General features: G+C 40.4%; 1 protein-coding gene across 1 annotated transcript in view; it reads right to left on the minus strand.

Moving 5' to 3' along the window:
* Positions 1-18,829, minus strand: part of LOC146499908 (glucose-6-phosphate exchanger SLC37A1-like) — a gene marked incomplete at its 5' end in the record, with an annotated part of 39,242 nt that extends 20,413 nt beyond the window's left edge. The window contains 13 exons of the mRNA XM_085135889.1: positions 798-872; positions 2,126-2,216; positions 2,579-2,701; positions 3,576-3,614; positions 13,830-13,904; positions 14,108-14,160; positions 14,408-14,574; positions 15,225-15,301; positions 15,908-16,043; positions 16,564-16,642; positions 16,854-16,974; positions 18,215-18,296; positions 18,597-18,829. Coding sequence (XP_084992015.1) covers positions 798-872; positions 2,126-2,216; positions 2,579-2,701; positions 3,576-3,614; positions 13,830-13,904; positions 14,108-14,160; positions 14,408-14,574; positions 15,225-15,301; positions 15,908-16,043; positions 16,564-16,642; positions 16,854-16,974; positions 18,215-18,296; positions 18,597-18,829 — 1,351 coding nt within the window. The remainder of the gene's footprint in view (positions 1-797; positions 873-2,125; positions 2,217-2,578; positions 2,702-3,575; positions 3,615-13,829; positions 13,905-14,107; positions 14,161-14,407; positions 14,575-15,224; positions 15,302-15,907; positions 16,044-16,563; positions 16,643-16,853; positions 16,975-18,214; positions 18,297-18,596) is intronic.
* Positions 18,830-21,722: the final 2,893 nt, after the last annotated feature.

A 21,722-nucleotide genomic window follows, 5' to 3' on the forward strand; every position in this document is an offset into this window, starting at 1 on the left:
TGTCTGCATTAAGTGCATAGTAAATTACATAAATTGCAAAAAAGTGCAATAAACTACAAAAAAAAATTGAAAATCGTTTTTGTTTTTTAACATATTTTCTAGTTAGAGAAATTTAAGAGGCTTATCCCTCAAAACTGTAAATACAAAAAAGTTGCACAAAATAGTTTCCCCACCACAGGAAATTTATTTTAAGTGTCTTCTTAGTTTTACTTTTGAAATACACCAATTTTTATATACTGCAGGAAAAACAAAAATAAATATAATGCAAATTTGCAAAAAAGCAGCATATGCATCAAAATAAACTATTTCCAGCAGTGCAATATGAGTTCTAAGCATCCCAGAAACGACACAGAAAGTCATAAAGTCAAAGATAACTTTTAAAAACACCAGTATAGGCTCATGAGGCCTTGATGGTAAAAAAAAACTACATTTCCGCGAAAATGACGTCACTTCCGGTTTCGGGCAGGCCATGGCGGACATGCGATAGTTCACCTGATGGACTAGGAAGTGTTATGAACAGCTGATCGGATCGGCAAAGCGTGTTTCTGGAATATTATGTTTTTGTTGCTGCAAGTGCTTTTTATGCAGTTTTTGCAAAGCTATATGTGGAAGGAAACTGTGACCGAGGACAAGCTGATGGCATAAGATGTAAGTACAACTCCTCCGGTTTCATATGCAAAAAAAAAATTATTGCGCTAGCTCACGTGGTTGCAGTGCTACGAGGATTTAAAAATAGTTACGCAAAATGGAGCTTGCCCGCTCTGACCGGTTTTAAAGGGTTAAACACAGACACACACAAACAGCACATACCCACAATTCCTCCACATCAAACAGTGTGGACAGATCTCCAGCCTTTTTGGCATCCAGGTGAGCTGAAACACACAAACACAGAGTCTATTATGTCAGTTCTCCTTCTTCAGCAGTCTGCTGACAGTCTGACACATGAGTGGACTGCTCACTGTAGAATATCCTGAGGACAAAACATCTGCTCCGTGATCTGTGAGAAGCCTGTCCAACTCTGCCACACTCTGTATCAGCCTCTTTCAGTTTACCATACTGGTTTTATATCTACATAACCCAGTTACTACATTACAAACAGACAATAGAAAAGTCTTTAACTGTGTTATATTACATGCTGACAATGTTTCTGTGGATTAATTACAAATGAAACCAGAAGGTCACAGTAACTCATGAAGCTCAAGATCTACCACAGTTTACATGTTTAAGGACTGAAAGAACGTTTTGTTGTCACTGCTGGCTGTACTGCACAAACAATGAGAAGTCGAGGGGGCTTGCATTCATATTCAGAACAACTTAATCTTGTTTCACTGACCAACACTCTGGGACAAGTCTTAACAGCTGTGGACGGTTTTAATGCCTTGCCCATTCATAAGCTCATTGGTCGTTGAGTAACAAAAACAAGTTTCATGCAGCACCCAAAGAAACCAAAATGAATCCATCTTCACACAGTCCTATAGATTTCTCTTTTTCCAGTGTGAACTGGCCTTTGTTGACCAAACCAGGCTCATAAAAACTGTTCAGTTTATGTAAGGACCTGGCTGACTGTCTGCTCTCACACCTACAGGACATTATCAGTATTACCTATTGTTTTTAACAACACATCTAGTATGTATTAAATTGCAGCACAGTAGCCAAACTTTGAACTTATGGTTTCACCATCCTTAATGACTAGAGCTCCTTCACCCTTACTTATTAAATGATGCCTTATCTACGCCCTCACAATGTTCTTGTAACTTATACATTGTGTAAATAGTGTTTTTTTTATATTGTTGTTTTTAAACTTGTCACTTTCTTGCACCTATGTGGTCTTGTTAGCTAATTTCACTGCACAATGACAATAAAAGAAGTTCAAATGTTTCTATTGACTGATGTCATGTTTTTTGACAGGATAAATACTGCTGTAAACACTACTCCAGTCTCTCAGTTGGCCAATATTTTTGCAGATTTTTTTTTGCCAATTTATCCATAATTCAGTGTCCTGCTTCAGATAGCCAACGTATAAATTTAGACATATTGGACGTCTGTCAACGTAATCTTTTTTTTTAATCCACAGTCAAAATCTATGCATGAAGTCGTGCCTGAGGGGTTTCTTTGTACTCCTCACCTGCTTTGGTGATGTAGAGCGGCAGCCAGAAGAGGAAAGTATAGCTGACCAGCTTAGCAAACAGCAGACACAGAGAGAACTCCACCACTCCCTGCAGACAAACAAACGCACACAGTAATCAGACTTACGTTAGATCTGCCTCAGCTTGCAACTCAGATAACTGCAAGCTAATCACTCCAAAAGCTGTCCAAATATAAGCCTTTCAGTGTTGTTTCTTTCTCACTTTGAGAGAAAAGATCTAAAAACCAGAGCAACTAAACAAGATGATTCTTCTGAATTGATTTTCTATCTTAAAGCACTTACACAACAATCTTACACATCCTGCTCTTAGAGCATCACTCTTAAAACAACATCAAAAGACTTTTGCCTGATAGGAGACTTGGTCAGACTTTGTTGCAGTGAAAGCATCAGAGTGACGCAGGTGATGGACACAGGTTTGCATGTGTGACTTACGGGTATCCGTAGCGCTCCCATGAAGCTGATGGCAGACGGCTCCGACTCACTCTTCACCACCACAACCGGCTGCATGGGGATGCGCTCGCTCTCTCTAGGCAACAGGAGCTCTGTGTCGTAGCTCTGAGGGAGAGAGCAGAGCAAAGATCTGTACCCATACCCAGACCACCGGACAGCTGAAGAACAAAGGGGACCCCGAGGGGTCAGCACTGACAGTACTTAGACTGGACTTTTGTTTCATAAATAAAATTGCAAAAACAAATAAATAAATGGAAAAGAGTGAACTTAGTCAACCTGCAATTTAAGACCAATTATTGAAAGATTCTCCTTTCTAATTAAATAACCAAGGAATATTTCTCCCCTTCAGATGGTACAGACCAACACACATGTGTATGTGAAGTATAACTGTACGATTATGTCAGCAGTTTGGTGTAGATGAGCAGGGTTTGCCAGCAGTGCATTCATGTAAAGGACCTGAGGATAAAACTCCCACTGATAAGTTTTGAAAGAACAGGAGCTGGAAAACCTCGCCCAACTACCTTCCAAACAAGGAGAAAAAAAGGAGAAAAATAGAAACCCTGCGGCTGAATCCAAATGTCCTGATTTTTCTCTTATTTGCAGACTTGCTTTCTAAAACTAAGTCTGTGCAGACACACTGTGCTCTGCAGGGTAGGACTCGCTTTGATGACACTGTACAGATGTGGATAAGTACTATATTTAAATTCAAACATCTCCTTACATTAATACTAAAAAAAAAATCATGGTCATCAGTCAGAGCTCCTTGTTGCAGTCAGAGTGTGCTTGACTGCAACCCCCCATCACCTTTAATGCTGACCCTTTCTGCCTCCTTAGTAGAGTGGTTAAAACACGAGTTCACCCTAAGCATTCTTCAGCGCTCCAGTCATTCCTCATGTCCAGACATTTGGATTCAGCCTAGCAGTGATTTCACCCATCATCCAAAGCTCTGACCACCAGCGGAGATTTCTGAAGAACTGACCTTCCTGTTTTGAATACTATCCTTGTAATAATAGCAGACCTGAATGGATTACAATGACATAATAGAACATGTTTCTGTGGTGCTGCATGACAATCGGTCTTATTAGATGCACAAATTCATTTCTTGCTTCCAAAATGTGGCCTGTACAGTTTATTTTTCAACAGTCTGAAATGTGCCACTTAGAAACTTTTAAAGTTTTATTTGAACATGGACAGAAGGCTGATTTTGTTCTTGAGTAAAGCAAAAAGATTACAAGCTTATAATCTTGTAATCTTCTAGTCTGATCGATGATAGATGTTTGGAAATACAGTACATGCAGTCCACACACACAACATACTTGGTGATTAGTTCAGTGGTGCGTGCATAGGATTGGTTATCCATCATGACCATGTGATGTGTGATGGAATAAGGCGTGGCCTTTGTGGGATTATGATATTGCTTAGTGCCATGTTAGACCCCTGATTAAAGATTGTGAATTACTATGTAGTTTTGGTTTGCATTATGCTCCTGAATTAGAAGAAGGTGATAACTATTACATTTGGTAAATTGATTTGCATTACATTAGACTGCTGATTTGTTGTGAATGGATGATATTGTTTTGTGATGCATTGTACTGCTGAGTTATAAGAAATATTGTTCACAGAAAGTCATCACCTTATTTGTCTGATTAGAAGAGAACAGAGCATACTGCCCCATCTCATTAGGAGCAGATAAACAGGGAGCCAAGGTTGTAGCTTAGGCGCTGTGTGAGAGAAAGAATGTGAATGTTTAGGCTTTTATGATTAGGTGGGGGCCACTAGAGGCTATAAGAGTTTGAGATCTGATGCTGTCTGCTGTATGGTGTCCATCTCCCACGCGTGTGTTCATTAAATCATCGTTTGACTTGACCCGGCCGGACCAGTGTGGTTATTTTGGTTTTCCTCTTGTATCCATCCCCAATATTTGAATCCGTAACAGTTTTGGGGGCTCGTCCTGTGGTATTGGGGTGGAAGTTTTGGAGGCTTGGACGGTCCGAGGTGGTCAGACGGGCAGACATTATCCGGCAATCGAACTGAGTGGACAGGCGCCTTTATAAAAGAGGTAGGCACAGGCCTGTTGATTTTATCCGAAGTGTGCTGAATTGGACGATGAAATTAAATGTCTATTCAGTAAAAGTTGCCGGTGAGTGTCTGTTTTGATTTTGATGAAAAATCTCATGAGTGTTGAAACTTGAAGTAAGATTATAAGTAATAATACTGGGTTAGAGTCCCAAGATAAAGGAAAATAATACTGAGTTAGAGTCTCAGGTAGTTGGATAGGGAATTGGTCATTTTGTGAGTTAGAGTCTCCATTGGTCTAAGGATTGCATCTGTGTTGGTCATTTTGCGAGTTAGAGTCTCCAATGTCCATAACGTTGCATCTGCCTCAGTCATACTCTTGTTTTTTGGGTGTTGTCTGTTGTTTAAAAGTATTATAAATTTTGTTAGAACGGTGGTTAGAGTCCACTAAGAGGCGCATAGCCCGGAGGTTACGCTCCCTCCTGGCCACGGACGCGCGACCTTGACCTGTCGGCGAACAGGGTTAGTTCAGTTGGCTTGACTGTGGGGTACAGGGCATCCTGGAACAAGCTAGGAGTTAGAGTCTCCTTATCTGCGCTTTTTTGGACACTTTAAATTGAGTTAGGGATTTTAGAGATGAGGCCAGATACAGTTAGAGTCTGATACTGGTTAATTGATTACAAAAAAGTTGGACTTTCTTCGGTTGGACCCGTTATCTTAAATTTGTCAAAATTGTGTAGGCGCTAAAACTTTCAGGCCTGAGAGTGAGTGTAAATATAAGACGTCTTTGTAATATAATAGAAAGTTGAGTGTGAAACGAGGCTGTGTGTGACGACAGTGCGCTGCAGCGCTGCGAGCTATTCTTAGACGGTGTGTGAACATGCAAATGAGGTGGCTGCTGTGAAGCCCACAGAGGACTTCCTGTTTAGCGTTTTATTGAGTTTTATAAGTATGATTTGCAAACAATGATACATGCCTGTAATTAAAACGCTGATTTTGCTGATTATAATATTACAAATAAAGTTTTGAATGACTACGGTGAATGTTTAATGTTTGGCTGAGTTTTGATATGGGAGAGACGGCTTCGCAGCTGCTGGGGGTAAGTGACCGGAAACTTGCATGCCCATAAAAGGCAACTGCCTGACTGTGTGAACTATGCACCAAGAGAGAGAGAGAGTAAAATCTAGGCAGATGAAGCGAATGGATGTTTTCAGAAAAGAAATAGTAAGTGAATGTTTTCAGAAAAGAAATAGTAAGTGAATGTTTTCAGAAAAGAAATAGTAAGTGGATGTTTTCAGAAAAATAGTAAATGAATGTTTTAGTCTCTTAATACAGGTGGATTTCTCTCAACCTGGAGACCTGAGTACAGCAGCAAAAGGATAGATTAACAAAATTGGGACGACAGACAGGCCAAGCTCTGGCTCAAAATTTAACAGTTTGACCTCTCACTTTGTCCCCAACCGAAAAAGAAGCTTAAAGGACATCTTCTCCTCCAGTTATCGGTTACCATCACTGGAAATTTTCAGGCAAGTTTTTCACTGAATTGTTTTTGGCACCATGTGTCCCTGAATCTCACAAGCAAGCTCTAATTCCTGGCTGAAGACATGGAATGCTGTTATTTAAGGTGGGAAATCAAAATTTGGGAAACAAAATTAAAAACACACACAATTAGAGAAATGCCTTGTTTGAGAAAAAAGTTAAAATAACCCACCCACAAACGTACATACACGCAATGAAGAAACAGCTTACATTCATGAACACGTGAAGATTTTCCAGCAAGGTTAAAGCAGCGAAACTTAACATACACCTGATGTTAAATGATAAAGTCTATCCACTACTAACAATTAAACTCTCTGGGTTGCAGGACAACAACTTGACTTCAAAAAGACAGACACTGGTATGAACAACCAGTGATGAAACAACAAATTTAGTGGTTAAAAGAGTCAAATTGTGACATGTTTTCCTCTGATTGATTAATACAAGTGATTACTGAATGAAATAAAATTCCTTTTTGAATTATTAAACATGATCTTAAGAATTTTAACATGTACCTGTGTTGTCCTGTCAATTTGGTGGGTTAGGAGTTGATTATATAGTGAGAAAAAACAAAAAAAAAGGGGGGGAGAAGGCTGACACAGAAGGCTGAATAACACAGCCAAAACAACATCATTTTCCTGTTCGTCTGTTTTTGTTTTGTTTTTGTTTTTTCTCTTTATGCTTAATTACAGGCTGCTTTGTCGGCCCGGAAAGCCGAGGCTGACCTGGACTCCTGCTCTCCCCTCTACCATCTTTGCTCTCCCCTCTACCATCTTTGATGTGACCCTGACCAAATGCTACAGCAGCTGGACCCACAACAACAGCCTGAGAATGTCAACAGTGCTGCAGGAAAGATCTCATGCAGCGGAGACGGAGAACGTTAAATCCAAGGCCCGTTTCACGACACGGGGGAGATTTCCAGACAGCTTCAGCTGACAGAGCTGTGACGAGACGCTTATTAAGCCCGGATGAAAAGTGAGGCCGAGCAAAAAATGCTGACCTTAACAACACTGCATTAAACCTGTGCAGGACAGTGACGGACCAACACGGATGATCGGGCAGCAAAAAGGGCGTGCCAGAGACACGAGGAGTAACTGAGGTCAGAAGGCACCTCAGATTGGACAAAAGCAGCAGAAGAACATAAGCTGAAGGCACAGGTGTCGGGGCTCAGCCAGGAGCTGACCTCTGAGAAGAGCCGGACAGCAGGGCTGCAGAAGGCCGTGGAACAAAGCAAGGAAAACATCAATAAACTTCAATCTGACGTGTACGGAAAAGACTCTGAGGTTTCTGTCCTCAGTAAGAGCTCAAGGCATCAGAGCAGAAACTGATCATGGCTCAGGAGGAGCTGGCTGCTAATCGAACTCATCAGTCAGGCTTAGAGTCCCAGATACAGGACTTAACACAGGGCCCGGTGGCGCCAGTGTCCGGCAGCCTCGCCTCTGTCAGTGCGCCCCAGGGTGGCTGTGGCTACAATGTAGCTTACCATCACCAGTGTGTGAATGTGTGTGTGTGAATGGGTGGATGACTGGATATGTAAAGCGCTTTGGGGTCCTTAGGGACTAGTAAAGCGCTATATAAATACAGGCCATTTACCATTTACCATTTAAAATCAGGCCGGAGCTTGCTGCAGCAGGAGGTTGCCAAACCTGACGAGAAGCTCCAACACAGGAGCAAACCCTGAAGGACTTACAGAAGCAAAAAGGGTCAAGTTAAGGAGAAGCTGGACAAGGAGAAGATGCAGGACACTGGAGAAAAGGACTGCCTCAATTGGGGCCAGAACCAGTATGGAGAGAACTTTGGGCAGCAGCACCAATGGACCCAAACGGACTGAAAAGGGGGAGGGCAGGACCCCAGAGCGCGCTTCAGGCCATGGTTTACCCAGAACACCAGAACAGGAAAGTGATGAACACAAACACACACATCTACATACACTGATTCAGAATCAAGAGAAACACACATATGAACACATATGCACTCGTTGATTGACTGAGAAATGACACACACACACACAAATTGAAATGTTGATTCAATTCACGGAGAAGTGATCCACACAGACATATACATGTTTGTGCAAGGAAGAGTGACACACACACGCTGATGCAATGAAGAATGCTTTACTAACAAATGCTATGCTGATACGCAAAATGCTGCACACAAACGTCCAAATACAGAATCTGTTACAACAACAAGAAGCCATTGATTGTTAATTGGTTAAATGTATTTCATGTCACCCAGAGGGCATTTGTGTAGATTTAGGGGACAGGGTCTAGAGCAGTTTGGTTATGAAAACAATGTCTGTGAGTGATGTCTGTTTATGGCTTAAGGCCTCAACTGAATTGTTTACTGTGCTTCGCACAGCCTGATAAGGAGCAGTGGTACAGAGTGAAAATGATGAATTAACGGTGTGAGCCTTATTTCGGAGAGTCACATGTTTGTGATTGAGATTTAATTGAAGGAGGAACACACTGAAAAAAAAAAAATAATAATAAAAATAATAACAATAATAAAATATAAAATAAAAAGAAGAAAAGGGGGCCAGCCCTCGGATTTACGTAAGCATCCCACATGTATTTAACACAATTGCCTCAGGCTTTAAAGATCTGTACAAAATTCAACAGGAAATCATAGCTTCCCTGTATTTCCTACATTGTTGGCATGCTGGTGAGTGCGGTTGCTCCACAGTAAGAAGGTCCTGGGTGCAAGTCCACAGTCTGGTTAGTTTGCAGTGGTTTCTCTCTGGGTATTCTGGTTTCCTGCCACAGTGAAAAGTCATGCAGCTGTTAGAGCTAGGTTAATTGATGATTTTAAATTATCCGTGAATGTAAGTGTAAATGGTTGTTTGTTTCTAGGTGATAGACTGGTGACCTGTTCGGGGTGCACCCTGCCTCGTAACCTATCACTTTAGAGTTATTTCCCAGCCCTCCTGCAATCAGGATAAAGATAGGAGGATGGTAGTTGTGGTAGACCCATTCAATTTTTATGGTAACCAGAATTTAGACTTTGTTGAACCGTAGGCAATATGAAGACAACATGTAGTATTTAAGGAACCAAGTAGAATTTGGATAAAAGTTATTGAATAGTGTTGAAATAAAATGACAGAATTGTGAAGGATTAAAATATTCCAGGAGCTCAACTTACTCCATCTGAACATGTCTTAATCGTGTAATATGAACTCAAAATGCACAGGTTAACTGAAAATGAAAAGGTTGTGTTGATTTAACTCAGTTGTTTAAGTTCCTACCAAAGCAAAACATTTGTGTGCAACTGGTGTCCACTATTGAATCAAATAAGTCCAACACGTTTTTGTCAGTGCAAAAAGAAGTTACGGTACCTGTATGCTTACACAATATTGTCCCTGGACAGAGAAAAACTTTCTGGTGAAGTTTTGGTTGATTTTGGGTTTTGCTTAACACTAGGTTGATTTTATCAGTGAGGTTTGGATTGTTTTCTTTCTCTAAGAGAGAGAAAGATGGTTTTATGCTTGGACATGTTTCCAACGGGCCCCAGTATTTGTTATTATATGAGTATTTTATTGGTTACGTTTGTCTTTGCTTTTGTTACAGTGCACTGAAATAAGAACATCTGAGAGGAGTGATCCACCGGTGGTGATATTTTGGTATTTTGTGAGTTCCTGATTTAACAAATCAGCTCTTTAATCCAGGCCTGAGAGATTGAACTTTAAAGCGCTATAAAACATTCTTACTGAAAACAGTTGCAAAGTATTTTTCTCCATGATTATAATGGGCTTGGGAGAAATTCACTTATATGGGACACTGATCACATGAGAAGTCCTGAACCTAAAAGGATTGCAGCGAGTCAATCCAGTCCAAAGAAACAAGGAACTGTTTTTCATTTAAAATGATGATGTCATCTTGCTGGTGATGGAGGCTCGAATAGGTTGCGTGTGAGACTCCATTATCAGCAATATCTGGTATGAATGTGTGTGAATGTATGCATGTGACTGGACTGTGATGGACTGACGACTAAAAGTTTTAACTGACTTGATACTGACACAAAAACGGTACCAACTTTAGGATTAGTAAACGTCCACAAACAATTCACCCAGCCTGTAAAAGAAGGGTGGATGTTTTGTCTTGCTTTGTTTTGTTTTTGCAGGAGTAGAAGGATGACGGAGACTAAAGGGGGAGGCTGTAGCTTCACATGAGTGTGAACTGCAGACTTAACCCTTTGGTTGCTAATTTTGAGCTACTGATGTTTCCATCAAGAAAATTGTGTTTTATTAGTTGTGTTTCGATTAATGTATCACATTATATTGTTGGGAATGTTAAATGCTAAAGTGAAGAGAAGCTTTGATTTCACTCAAGACTGAACAGGTTATTATTAACCATAGCAGGCCACTGTAAAAAAAAGCCAATTAATTTTGATAGAAAAAAAAAAGCAAAAAAAACTCTATTGATGTCTATGAATAACAGGGGAATGATAGACTTGTCACATTCAAAATAGAGATATGTAATGACAAACACTGGTCCACGTCATTTAGGTTCTCCATTGAAATAGTCAATAATTTAGAAAAGTAAGATAGAACCGACAGGGGCATGTGCTGAGATGTGGTGCTGCACAAGAACAAGAGCAAAATAAAGAAAAATTATTGTTTAGTTTTGATAAATTAAAATTAAAATGTACCATTACACTCAGAGGATCAATATGAAATTCAATATATGCTAATTTTGTATGAAGTACATGACTGATAACTGTTCTGTCCTGAGCTTTTGTTTTTACAGCACCCACTTGACCACACCAACAGTTTCTCGCCACCAAAAGGGGTACTTGCAAAGAATAGGGAGGAATATCATCAGAAGTGGGAAAGGTAAGCCCCGATGGGGGTGATAGCATCATTAATTTCACGTATGGTCAAATTCTTAAAACTTGACCCCAAATATGAAAAATTCTTCAAACATTTAGAGACAGAGTGGAGTTTTAGATAAACATAATGTAGCAAACCACATAAGGATGGAGCGTTGGAATCAATAAGATGGTGAAAAACACGCAGGAAAAATGTTGATCATGTTGATTATGTTTATTCCAGTGTGCAGGGATTGGCTAATCTGATCAGGAAATGTTATAAATGGATTGTCGGAACAGTCAGCGTTAAAGTCACCTTTGACAGTCCAGACTAAGATGGCGTTGGACATCTTCAGGGCGGAAAAGGGTTGGTGTGACCAAGGTGTGGTTTGGCTTGTTGTATGTATATTTCAAGACGATATGGCTCTGGATGGACCAGTTACCAGGGCATGGAAGGAGGACAGACTCATTAAATGAGGAGAAGGAATTTTCTGGGATTGGAGATCCTGTGGGTGAGTGGTTGACTAAAAGCATGCATAAAATAAAAGCTATTTTTTGTTATTGATTGGTAATAGATTGATAATTGGCCACATTCACAGTTGTATTGACTTGTAGTGGACGTAGTCTACTTCATGTTTAAGCACTCTAATTAACAGATTGAAAATAGTGACATTAAAGGAAGAATATGCAGCGCCACCCTGTCAGATGCCAGTGCCGGTGTGGCTCAGTGATGAATCAGGTGAGCTGGATTCATGGCTGAATTAAAACATAGATTCCCCTGCTGTGGTCAGTAAGGGATAAAAAGGGTGTGTTTTACTGTTATTTTAGCATCAGCATTATTGTTACATCAGAATCATATAACAAGCATTGCATTGAACATTTATTGAAGCTATTGACATATTAACATTTGTATTACAGTGATTGTTATAACCCCATGTTAATCTTCTATCTACAGGTGTCAAAAGTAGTCAACAAGTTCATGTTGAAGTGAAGTTCATAATAATACAGGTTTTGTTTGTAGACGATTGTGAAGACGCAGGCTCTGGGCGGAGCCAGGAGTTGAACAGATCTAACATGACAATTAAATTGATTTCATTCCCTAACACAGGATAACAAGACTGGAGCAACGACACTGGATAGGAGAAAGTCTGATACTTTTTGAGATATGAGGTCACTAACCTTTTCTTTTAATTTTCTAGCTTCATTGAATGGACACATGTTAGAATTAGAAATGGCTAATTTGTTTATGTCTTTTATTAGAATGAGTGGTTTTAATCATTTTTATACATATCTTGCAAATGTGCTTATAATGAGTTGGCACTCGGTTTTTTGAAGGTCATAAGCTTCGTTCGGCGATAGTCCAGACTGATAAAGTGTAGGAAATACCTTGAGTGCAGCAGGCTAAATGCAAACACGCTTACACACACATACATTAAATTAGGATAAGTCCTTGGGACATTCTGAATATTCTAAACAAATTCTGAATCACCAAAAGATCAGTAGACAGCAACAGTAGATTGTTAGAGCTGGGAAGAGAGGTGTTTTGGTTTTCTGTCTCTTACAGAGAAAGGAACAGACACCAGACGAGGTCACAGATATACGAGGATCCTTGGCAGCAGAGACAGATACGGTGACTGCGGAAACATCAACTGGGTTCAAGTGTCATGGCATTTTGGGCTCCAGTTAGTCACCTCAAAAGGATGGATCCCATAAACACAGCAATAATCATGAAGGGGTTGACGGAAATCCAGGAACACCACACCAACGACGTTCGAGAGGCTGTTGGTCATAAGGAGAACATCTTTCTGTTCCTTTTCCTGGGGAACACAGCTGTGATCCCAGAATACACAGATCATTGTTTGAAATCGGGGCAGAATAATCCCCTGATCTGTGCAACGACTGAAGGGTTGTCTAACCCCTGAGGTTGAAGGAAACAAGAGCAGAGGATCACCCGACTGGAAGACACTGGTGCCTACAGCAATAAAATAAAGGTTAAAAGCTCCTCGGACAGAGGTTCTAGTCTGAGTACGTTTGGAGGGTATAAGGTAGCACCGAAATAAAGCTGTGGGAGAACTGGGGAGTGATGGGAGTATCATCTGTACCTACTGTTGTTGTTGTAATAAAAGTTTTTCTTGCATCTGAACTGCGCAAACACAGAGGTCATCTCACATATGGTTCACCCAACAGGGGGACAAAGGGCCTCAGGAGTAAGGAGAAATGAACCCGGCAACACTGGATTGCAGGGTGTAAGTGAGCTCTTTAAGTCTAAAGAGCTCATCAGGGGGAATTGTGGGATTATGATATTGCTTTGTGCCATGTTAGACCCCTGATTAAAGATTGTGAATTACTATGTAGTTTTGGTTTGCATTTGCTCCTGAATTAGAAGAAGGTGATAACTATTACATTTGGTAAATTGATTTGCATTACATTAGACTGCTGATTTGTTGTGAATGGATGATATTGTTTTGTGATGCATTGTACTGCTGAGTTATAAGAAATATTGTTCACAGAAAGTCATCACCTTATTTGTCTGATTAGAAGAGAACAGAGCATACTGCCCCATCTCATCAGGAGCAGATAAACAGGGAGCCAAGGTCGTAGCTTAGGCGCTGTGTGAGAGAAAGAATGTGAATGTTTAGGCTTTTATGATTAGGTGGGGGCCACTAGAGGCTATAAGAGTTTGAGATCTGATGCTGTCTGCTGTATGGTGTCCATCTCCCACGCGTGTGTTCATTAAATCATCGTTTGACTTGACCCGGCCGGACCAGTGTGGTTATTTTGGTTTTCCTCTTGTATCCATCCCCAATATTTGAATCTGTAACACCTTACAGTAAGTACAGTAAATAATCTCAGTTTTAAGTTAAACTGTGAGACACACCTGATTTTTGTTGTCCTTGTACTGTAGATACACCTCTGTGTGTCCGTTCACTCCATTCCAACTCTTGCTTGGGAGCTAATCAAAGAGAGACATTCACAGCTAAACAGGGCTGCTGATTGATAATTCAAATGCAAATAAAAATAAAATACTTTTTCCTTCATTTCCACATTTAATTATAAATGACAGAGTTAATATTACACTGAAATATTATTCATGCTTAATGGACCAAACTAGTCTTCAATATAAGAAATTAAAACAAACAAAAATTGTGTACTTACAGTCTTGCCTAGAGATGAATTTCGTGTATAGATGGTTTTTAGGTCATTAGGATCTGAAGAATGAAAACAGTACCATCAGGTTAATACAACATAATCCATTTACAGCTATAAAGTCCATTCTTCAAAGAGCCAACGTACTGAAAAGACAATCACAGGAAGCAGACTGCCTCAGCTAACTGAATCTAAATGCATTCATTTCATTTGATAGCAAGCATTCTTTGAGCAGTGAATGTGTGCGCTTAGAAAAACAAGAAACTCCTTATAACACTCATCAGAAAAACATGATGAAGCTGTACTTACGCTCAATGAGAAAGAGAAAGCAAACCACGCCCATGATGATGATGATGAGCCCTGGTACGATGAAGGACATGCCCCAGTTGGAGGAGACCCAGTAGCCGGCAATCAGAGAGCCCAAGATGTTTCCCACTGAAGTGTGAGAGTTCCACAGTCCCATGATGAGTCCACGCCTGACCCAGAAACAGAGACCTTCGGTTCATACAGTGCTGACGCTGACAGAGATACAGTCTGCTCCACAAGTATTTGGGCAGTTGTTTGGGTTTTTTTGATGCATGCTGGTCTTTCCAGGTAAGGAAATCCCAGGATATTTGGAAAGAGTTTTACCCTCCGTATGCCCCCACAGTTGAAGCAGTTAAGACATGACTAAAGTAAGGACATGTATTCAAAGATCAATTGCTATTTAACTCCTATGAACAGATATTTCTGCTCTTTTCAGCTGTGCAGACGAGCTGAAATGAGCTTTCGCTGAAGGGTGGCTGGCTTCTCCCTTAGAGACAGGGTGAAGAGCGCAGCAGTTCGAGGGGCTCGGAGTAGAGCTGCTCTCCTCCACATGAAAAGTTGATGTAGTTTGGGCATCTGACTGGGATGCCTGCTGAGTTAGGGGTTCCAGGCATGTCATACTGGGAAGAGGCCTCAGGGTATATGCAGGACATGCTGGAGAGATTATATCTCTTCACTGACATGCTAATGTGAGTTCCCCTGGCTAAGTGAAAGAAAATAGATGGATGGATCTTGTTCGGTCATAAAGTCCAACTTTTTATTTCTTTTGTTCTGCTAACAGCCAGTGTGCATTATACAGCCAGGAATTCTTAGACATTACCTTCCCTTTCCAAACCAGTTGCCGATACAGGTCACTACACTAGGCCAACCAGTGGTCTGAACCAAGCCATTGGCCACCTGCAAAATGACAAGAAGGTGAATCACTGTACAGAACAGTTTGTTGTTATGCATTCCTTACAGGATCACATGTGCACTTCCTCTGTATAAACATACACAATGGCAAGTTTATTGCTGCATAAACTTGTCATTGTGCATTTTCGTGTGCATATCCACTTACACTCCTATGTGTACTGGAGAGTCCTTGTAAAAGTAGGAGTCGTAGTAATGTCTCTGAGCCAAGTCAGTGTCATGTGAGGTTGTACCTCACCGTCCAGCAGCTCAGTGCTGCTGACAGCGAGGTCCATATCTGGGATGAGATCCCCAGGATATCACCCACTGCTTCATTAGGAGCAGGCCTTGATGTGGACTAGCCTGCCATGTTATTTTTACACTTTTTTCACTTTCATTGTTTCTTTAAATTTATCCCTCTGTAGGTTTATAATTGTCATTTTCATCAAACGAAGTCTTTTAATTCCTATTCATACCCAGTCTATATCAGTACAGACATATCTGATGTTCTTTTTCTTTACTATTGAGCTCTGATGTGTGTTAACGTGTTACTTTAATTTTTTGAGCGGTGTAAATGAACATATCATCCTATAAAATGATCATCCTGCACCTCACCTGGACAAATATATAGAAGCTCAGGTTGTGGATGTTGTAGATGTAACCAAGCCCAAATAGACAAGTGAACACACCGCTGGCCAGCATGCCCACTGTGAGGTACAGACGAATGGGCAGGCGCTCCCCGATAATGCCGCTAGATGGATGCACAGTGATGACATCATATTAACCATCACACATTTCAGCACATAAAGTAGTTTAAATATTAGAGAGTTAGTGAGAAGAAAAAGTTCTGTTGTGGTTTTTGGGGTTGGATAAAGAGGATTAATACACCGAATCAACAATTATCATTTTATTCTGGCAACTTGCTAAATTAGTGGTCATAACACACTCACTCACTCCAGCGGTATATGTCAAGGGGCTGCGGAAGGACAGACTGGGAATTGTTAGATCGATGGAAAAATGGAAAACATGCTGGACTTCAGTGAAACCACAGCACATATAATGATGGAGGAATATGTAGAAATTATTGACACAAACAGACCAGAGAATTTTTAATAATTCGACTAATAACGGTGGGTGGCAGATGGTATTGCTGCCTCATAGCAAGAAGGTGCCTTATTCAAATCCACTGGCCAGCTGCGGCCTTCCCTCTTCATCACCAGTTCACATTTACTGTGTAAAATCATTTCCTCCTCCACACCTTGCCATCTTACCTCAAGTACATTCCAATTGTGTAAGCACACAGAAAGGAGTAGTCCATGGCTCCCAGCAGCTGTTTGTAATTGCTTTTATCTGTAAATATGGGGAACAGGTGTTTAATTCAGGACAGCACATCAGGTTTTGTTTATCTGCGAGGTTTTTACTAATTGCTCGACACATTCATCTATGTTTTGCATGCATGAGTATTAAGAAACCTGCTGCTGATGATGCTGTGGCCTTTAGTGTAAACTTGTAACATTATAAACATTCGAAAAAGATGAAAACATCTCAAGATAAGACAGACCAAAAGGTTTCCAGCCGCAGTCGACATCTGTGTGGAGAGATAGCAGGGAGGGCTGCTGGCTGCTGCTGGATGCAATGATGGCTGCTTCACTGACAGCTGAGCAGTTCTTATGAAGCTCACTCTGTAAGCACAAAACCATTAAGCCACACAGAAAACACAGGAAGAAGAAACAGGGGTCTTTACTGTGATTGGGTAACTGTTTAAGAGGTGAGAATTTCAAAAACAAAAATGTTAATGAATATCTCAAATCAAGCATCTAACAGTTTCAAGATTCAAAATAAAAAAAGTAGCAGCTGAGAGTTTTTCAGTTCTTCTAGACTCAGTCTGCCAGTTAAAGGTCTCCAGTTTTCTGAGGTTCTTGGACACACGGAGCCACAAACTGCTCTTTTGAGGTGTGTTTAGCGTCACTTTCCTGATGTGGAAACCATCCTGCTCACTTATCTGGCAGTTTGATTGTTTAATTGAATATAGTCTTCCCTGTTCCACTGGCATGGTCTTTCCTGCCCTTCACTAAAAGATCTGAAAGATCTTTCTTCTCATGAAGCCTTTTCTCCCTGACTCCATGATGGTCACAGTAGAGAAAGAAATATTTATGCGTTACCATAGCGACCAGAGAGCATTAAGGGGCAGAGAGGAGGATGTTACTCTCAATGTTGTTGGTGCATTTCAGGAGGACGCTGCTAATAAAGTTATTACACAGTGAATTCACGTTTATTATTATATTTACAGAATACCACCGTTTTTGTCTCGGTCGTATCATTTTATTTTGTTGTATTTATCTGCAACACCTTAAAGGCCGGTCCGTGAATATATTGTCTGACATTGAACCGGTCGGTGGTGCCAAGAAGGTTGGGGACCGCTGCTGTAGAGCACACCACTCAGCGTCTACTCCGTCTTTGTCCCACCTCCGTTGATTTTCTGCATTGAGTTCTTTCACAAATTTGTCCCGGGTCCAGACTGCATCCATTCCAGTTCAGTGTTCTTTCTTACTGGGATTACAAATCAAGCTCCTTTGCTACCTCTTTTAGCTTTCTCCTGTTCTATTCTTTGGGGGAGATTTGGACAGAGCCCAAGGCTGCGGGTGTTTATTAGGACAATGTACACCAGCTGGTCATAACCAGCGATGCCTGTAAACAAGCTGTGATGGAGCACAGACTGGAATGATGAGTTTATTTTGGCCGTGTGTATATGTATACGTAGGTCTTGACATATAAATAATTGCTACAAACATCTGAGATTTGCTATTTCTTCAAAGTGTTCTTTTAACTGTTTGGAGCAGTGTACAAACATCGCACAACAGTGCAGCACCTATTAGTACAATCATTAATGCCATGTACTGTTTCTGGAATACCATATCTTACCTTGACAATACTAATTGGTTTCCTGGACAGGTGGAAACTGGTGTAGAGCAAGAAGGTTAGGATGAAGGTGAGAGCTCTGTACCTGAAGGGAGAGAACACAGGAAGGCAGCTCTGAGAAATGAGGGAGCTCATAACATGGAGACCACAGGTTTGAGATGGCCATAATTATGAGTCATCTGCACTACCCCAGATACAGTGGGTTACAAAAAAGATGTAACTGACACCAAACTCACAATTTTGAATTCCCCCAGGGAAATTATACTTAACAAAAGGATGGTGGGGCTGTGTTCATGTAGCACAGCCCCCCGCTGTGAGAGTAACAGTGTCATAGTGCTTTATTTTGTGCTTAAATGCTTTCTAGCTGTTACCAACAAACTCACACCTTGATGGGGCATTGTGGAGTTCAGTATCTGGCCTATGTGGTCTGGAGGAGCAGAGTATCAAACCTTTCTTCAGACTGTTGGGGATGAGGGTGGAGAGGTGCAGGTAACTTGGCCAGTGCCATTTCTCTTCTTTGTTTAATAATAGACTGTTTGAAGAACAGGGGTACAGTGCACTTAGAGATGGACAGGCTGAAAAACACCATGTATACAGTAGCTGGCTGGTTGGAGTGAATTAAAAAAAAAATAGACTTAATAAGTGAGCACAATTACAATACAATAAAGAACACGTAATTGTTATAACTTATTATTATTATTATATTAGCTGTTGGATGATATTTGTCAACTTGTGTTAAGTAATCATGGAAACAGTAAATCAGTCATCACTGTGTGCAGTGTGCTTACATTTGTGGTGGAGGAGAGTGAAAGTGCTACTCTAATGGTTATACATGAATCTATTCGACCGAATAGATTCATCACCCAGTCACCCAGTCTGCTGACTGGTGACTGTCATTGGTGGCAGTAACAGTATCAGTCATCTAGCATTAGCCTATGGAGTCGACCGCCCAGCCCAAGTTTAAACATTGTTGCAGTTGTTGTATTTTTAGATGTTATTTTACAAAGAAAGTCCACATCTCAAACTGTAAAATGCACAAAGGTTCACTGCAGACATTTTGTGGCCCTACAAGGAAATGTTGCAAACTGATTTGATGCCCCACACCTAGCTGACCAACGCTACAACATATGTAAATAAACAGGCAAAAGTATCGTGAAATATTTTGGCAGATTAAGAATCTCTTTTCCAAGAGAGACCTGGCATCAACTGATTAAATGTATCATGTGTTACAATAAGCAGGAGGAGCCAACAAATTCTATTACATCCTGTAACAGAATCCTGATATCCTGTACCTGGATTATGTACTTTACTGTTTGCGTTACCTCAGTCATATTCACTCTCGTCTTTGCTCACACATGTCTGACTTGAGTGTAAGGTCATTTCTAAGCAGAGGCTGGCACAAGACAGAAAGTCAAATGCAGTCAAATAAGACGTGAGAGAAGGTGTGGCTGTGCCCAAAATTCACATTTCATTTGACCCGCAGTACAGACTATGGTTGGCTTTACCAGGCTGTCCAGCAGAAACTCAAAATGGGCCGAGAAAAAAAATAAGATACACTCTTATAGTTAGCATGTGGTTAGTATGTTGCAGCGGTGCATCCTGGGTACAGCAGGATGACCAAATCCATCATCTGACAAAACAGCTTGAAACCTGACAGATACAAAGTGCTCACAAACCACCAGGTGTGTTAGTAGGGCTGCCACGATTAGTCGACTAGTCACGATTACATCGACTATCGAAATCGTCAACGACTTATTTAATAGTCGAGGCATCAAGCTTTGTAAGATCCCAAAAGACGCAGGAATAAGTAGCAGGATTTAAGAGTGTAATAACGGACTGAAACAGAAGATGGCAGCACTGCATGTACAAGGATGCCAGCTGCCATTAAACTCCAGCTAGTTAGTTTTAATATTACTCTTATTATTCTTTCTGGGTCACAAAATAAACGTTTAACATATTTTCAGGCGAGAATGTAGCTGTGTAAACCTCAAATATCTGCTCAGTTTATCAAGACACCACATATTTTCAAAAGCGCTCCGACGTTTTCGAAGACGTCTGTTACCCACTAGCTTGATAGCTAGCCGGGGGCAAGGCTTACTAGAGCCGGTGAGAACACCGGACTCCCGGCAAATCATTTTCAAACCCACCGCAGTCTTTCGCTACTCAGGTTAAACATATGTCACTTAGATAACTTAAAAATGTTATTGTTTGGCATTTTTTTAGTATTTTATTTGTTCCTGAGTAAATCGGTTTGGCTGAGATTAAAGTTATAGTTTTTGCACAGCTGAATAAAAGTCAAGCAGACAGCTGATTATCAGAAGTGTGAGATGCTTGAGAATTTACTCCGGTGTCCTGTTATATTTTAGATAGCAAGGAGTTTATTAAACTCCACCGAAACAATCTGCAAATTTCATTAAAATTTAATAAACTATCATCTTGTCTTTATTTTTAGTTAGCACATACCTTAAACACTTAAATCTGTAAGCTAATAATAGTTATATAAGAGGTGCAATAAGCTGTACGTCCAATGGATGCATGATCTGATTAGTCGACTAATCGCAAAAATAATCGGTGACTAGTTGACTATCAAAATAATCGTTTGTGGCAGCCCTATGTGTTAGGCTGCAAATGTCTCACTAAGACATATAAGATGATAACTGTATGAAGAGAAATATTCAAGGGTAACATGAGACATTAAGGTTCCTGATGTGAATTACAGTGCGTCTGGAAGTATCCACAGCACTTCATTTCAAAATCAGAATCATTATTATCATTATAACAACAAAACACTGAACAATGTGCAGTATGTGATATTCTCTCAGTGCAAACAACCAGAGGAGTCTGCTCAGTGACAGGTTGCTTCTCCCAAAGTTTAGGACCAACAGACCAAACAACTCCTCCAAAATTTGTGCTACATTTAAATGAGATGACTTCTATGTTTAAACCTGATGCATTCTTGAACTAACACAGTGGGCAACAATTTGTCTTTTTTTTCCCTTCAAATAATAAAAGCTAGATATATCCAGTGCACAGCAGTCTGAATTACAAGTAGCTCAAGTGAATAACAACGACTTCCACCAACAGTTTCAACCTTGTAGATGAGCAGCTGCTCTGATGATTAACGACCCCTACATTTAAAGCATGGAATGTCACATTTTTGCCCCTTTCTGTATCACCAGTGTTACCCTAAATTGGTAATTTATAATAGGTGGCCGGGACCAACGCACTAGCTGTTCACAGAGGAATACACAATTATTCTAAGTTATATAAACACACAAGTAAAAAAACAAAATCCCACTATAACTTTGTTATAGTTGTTAAATAGTTATATAGTTATATAATGTTATATAATGTTATATAGTTGTTAAAGTTGATGAAAAACGCTTTATTTCACCCCGTTAGTGCGTTTCTCGCTATTACATGCATTTGAATGGAGTTCTCGCCCGACACAAAGTATAGGTTTTCATTTGTGAATAACATGAACATCTTAGCTCAAACAGCTGCAAAACCT

The sequence above is a fragment of the Neolamprologus multifasciatus genome, chromosome 16 (genome assembly GCF_963576455.1).
Source record: "Neolamprologus multifasciatus chromosome 16, fNeoMul1.2, whole genome shotgun sequence".
Classification (NCBI taxonomy): Eukaryota; Metazoa; Chordata; class Actinopteri; order Cichliformes; family Cichlidae; genus Neolamprologus; species Neolamprologus multifasciatus.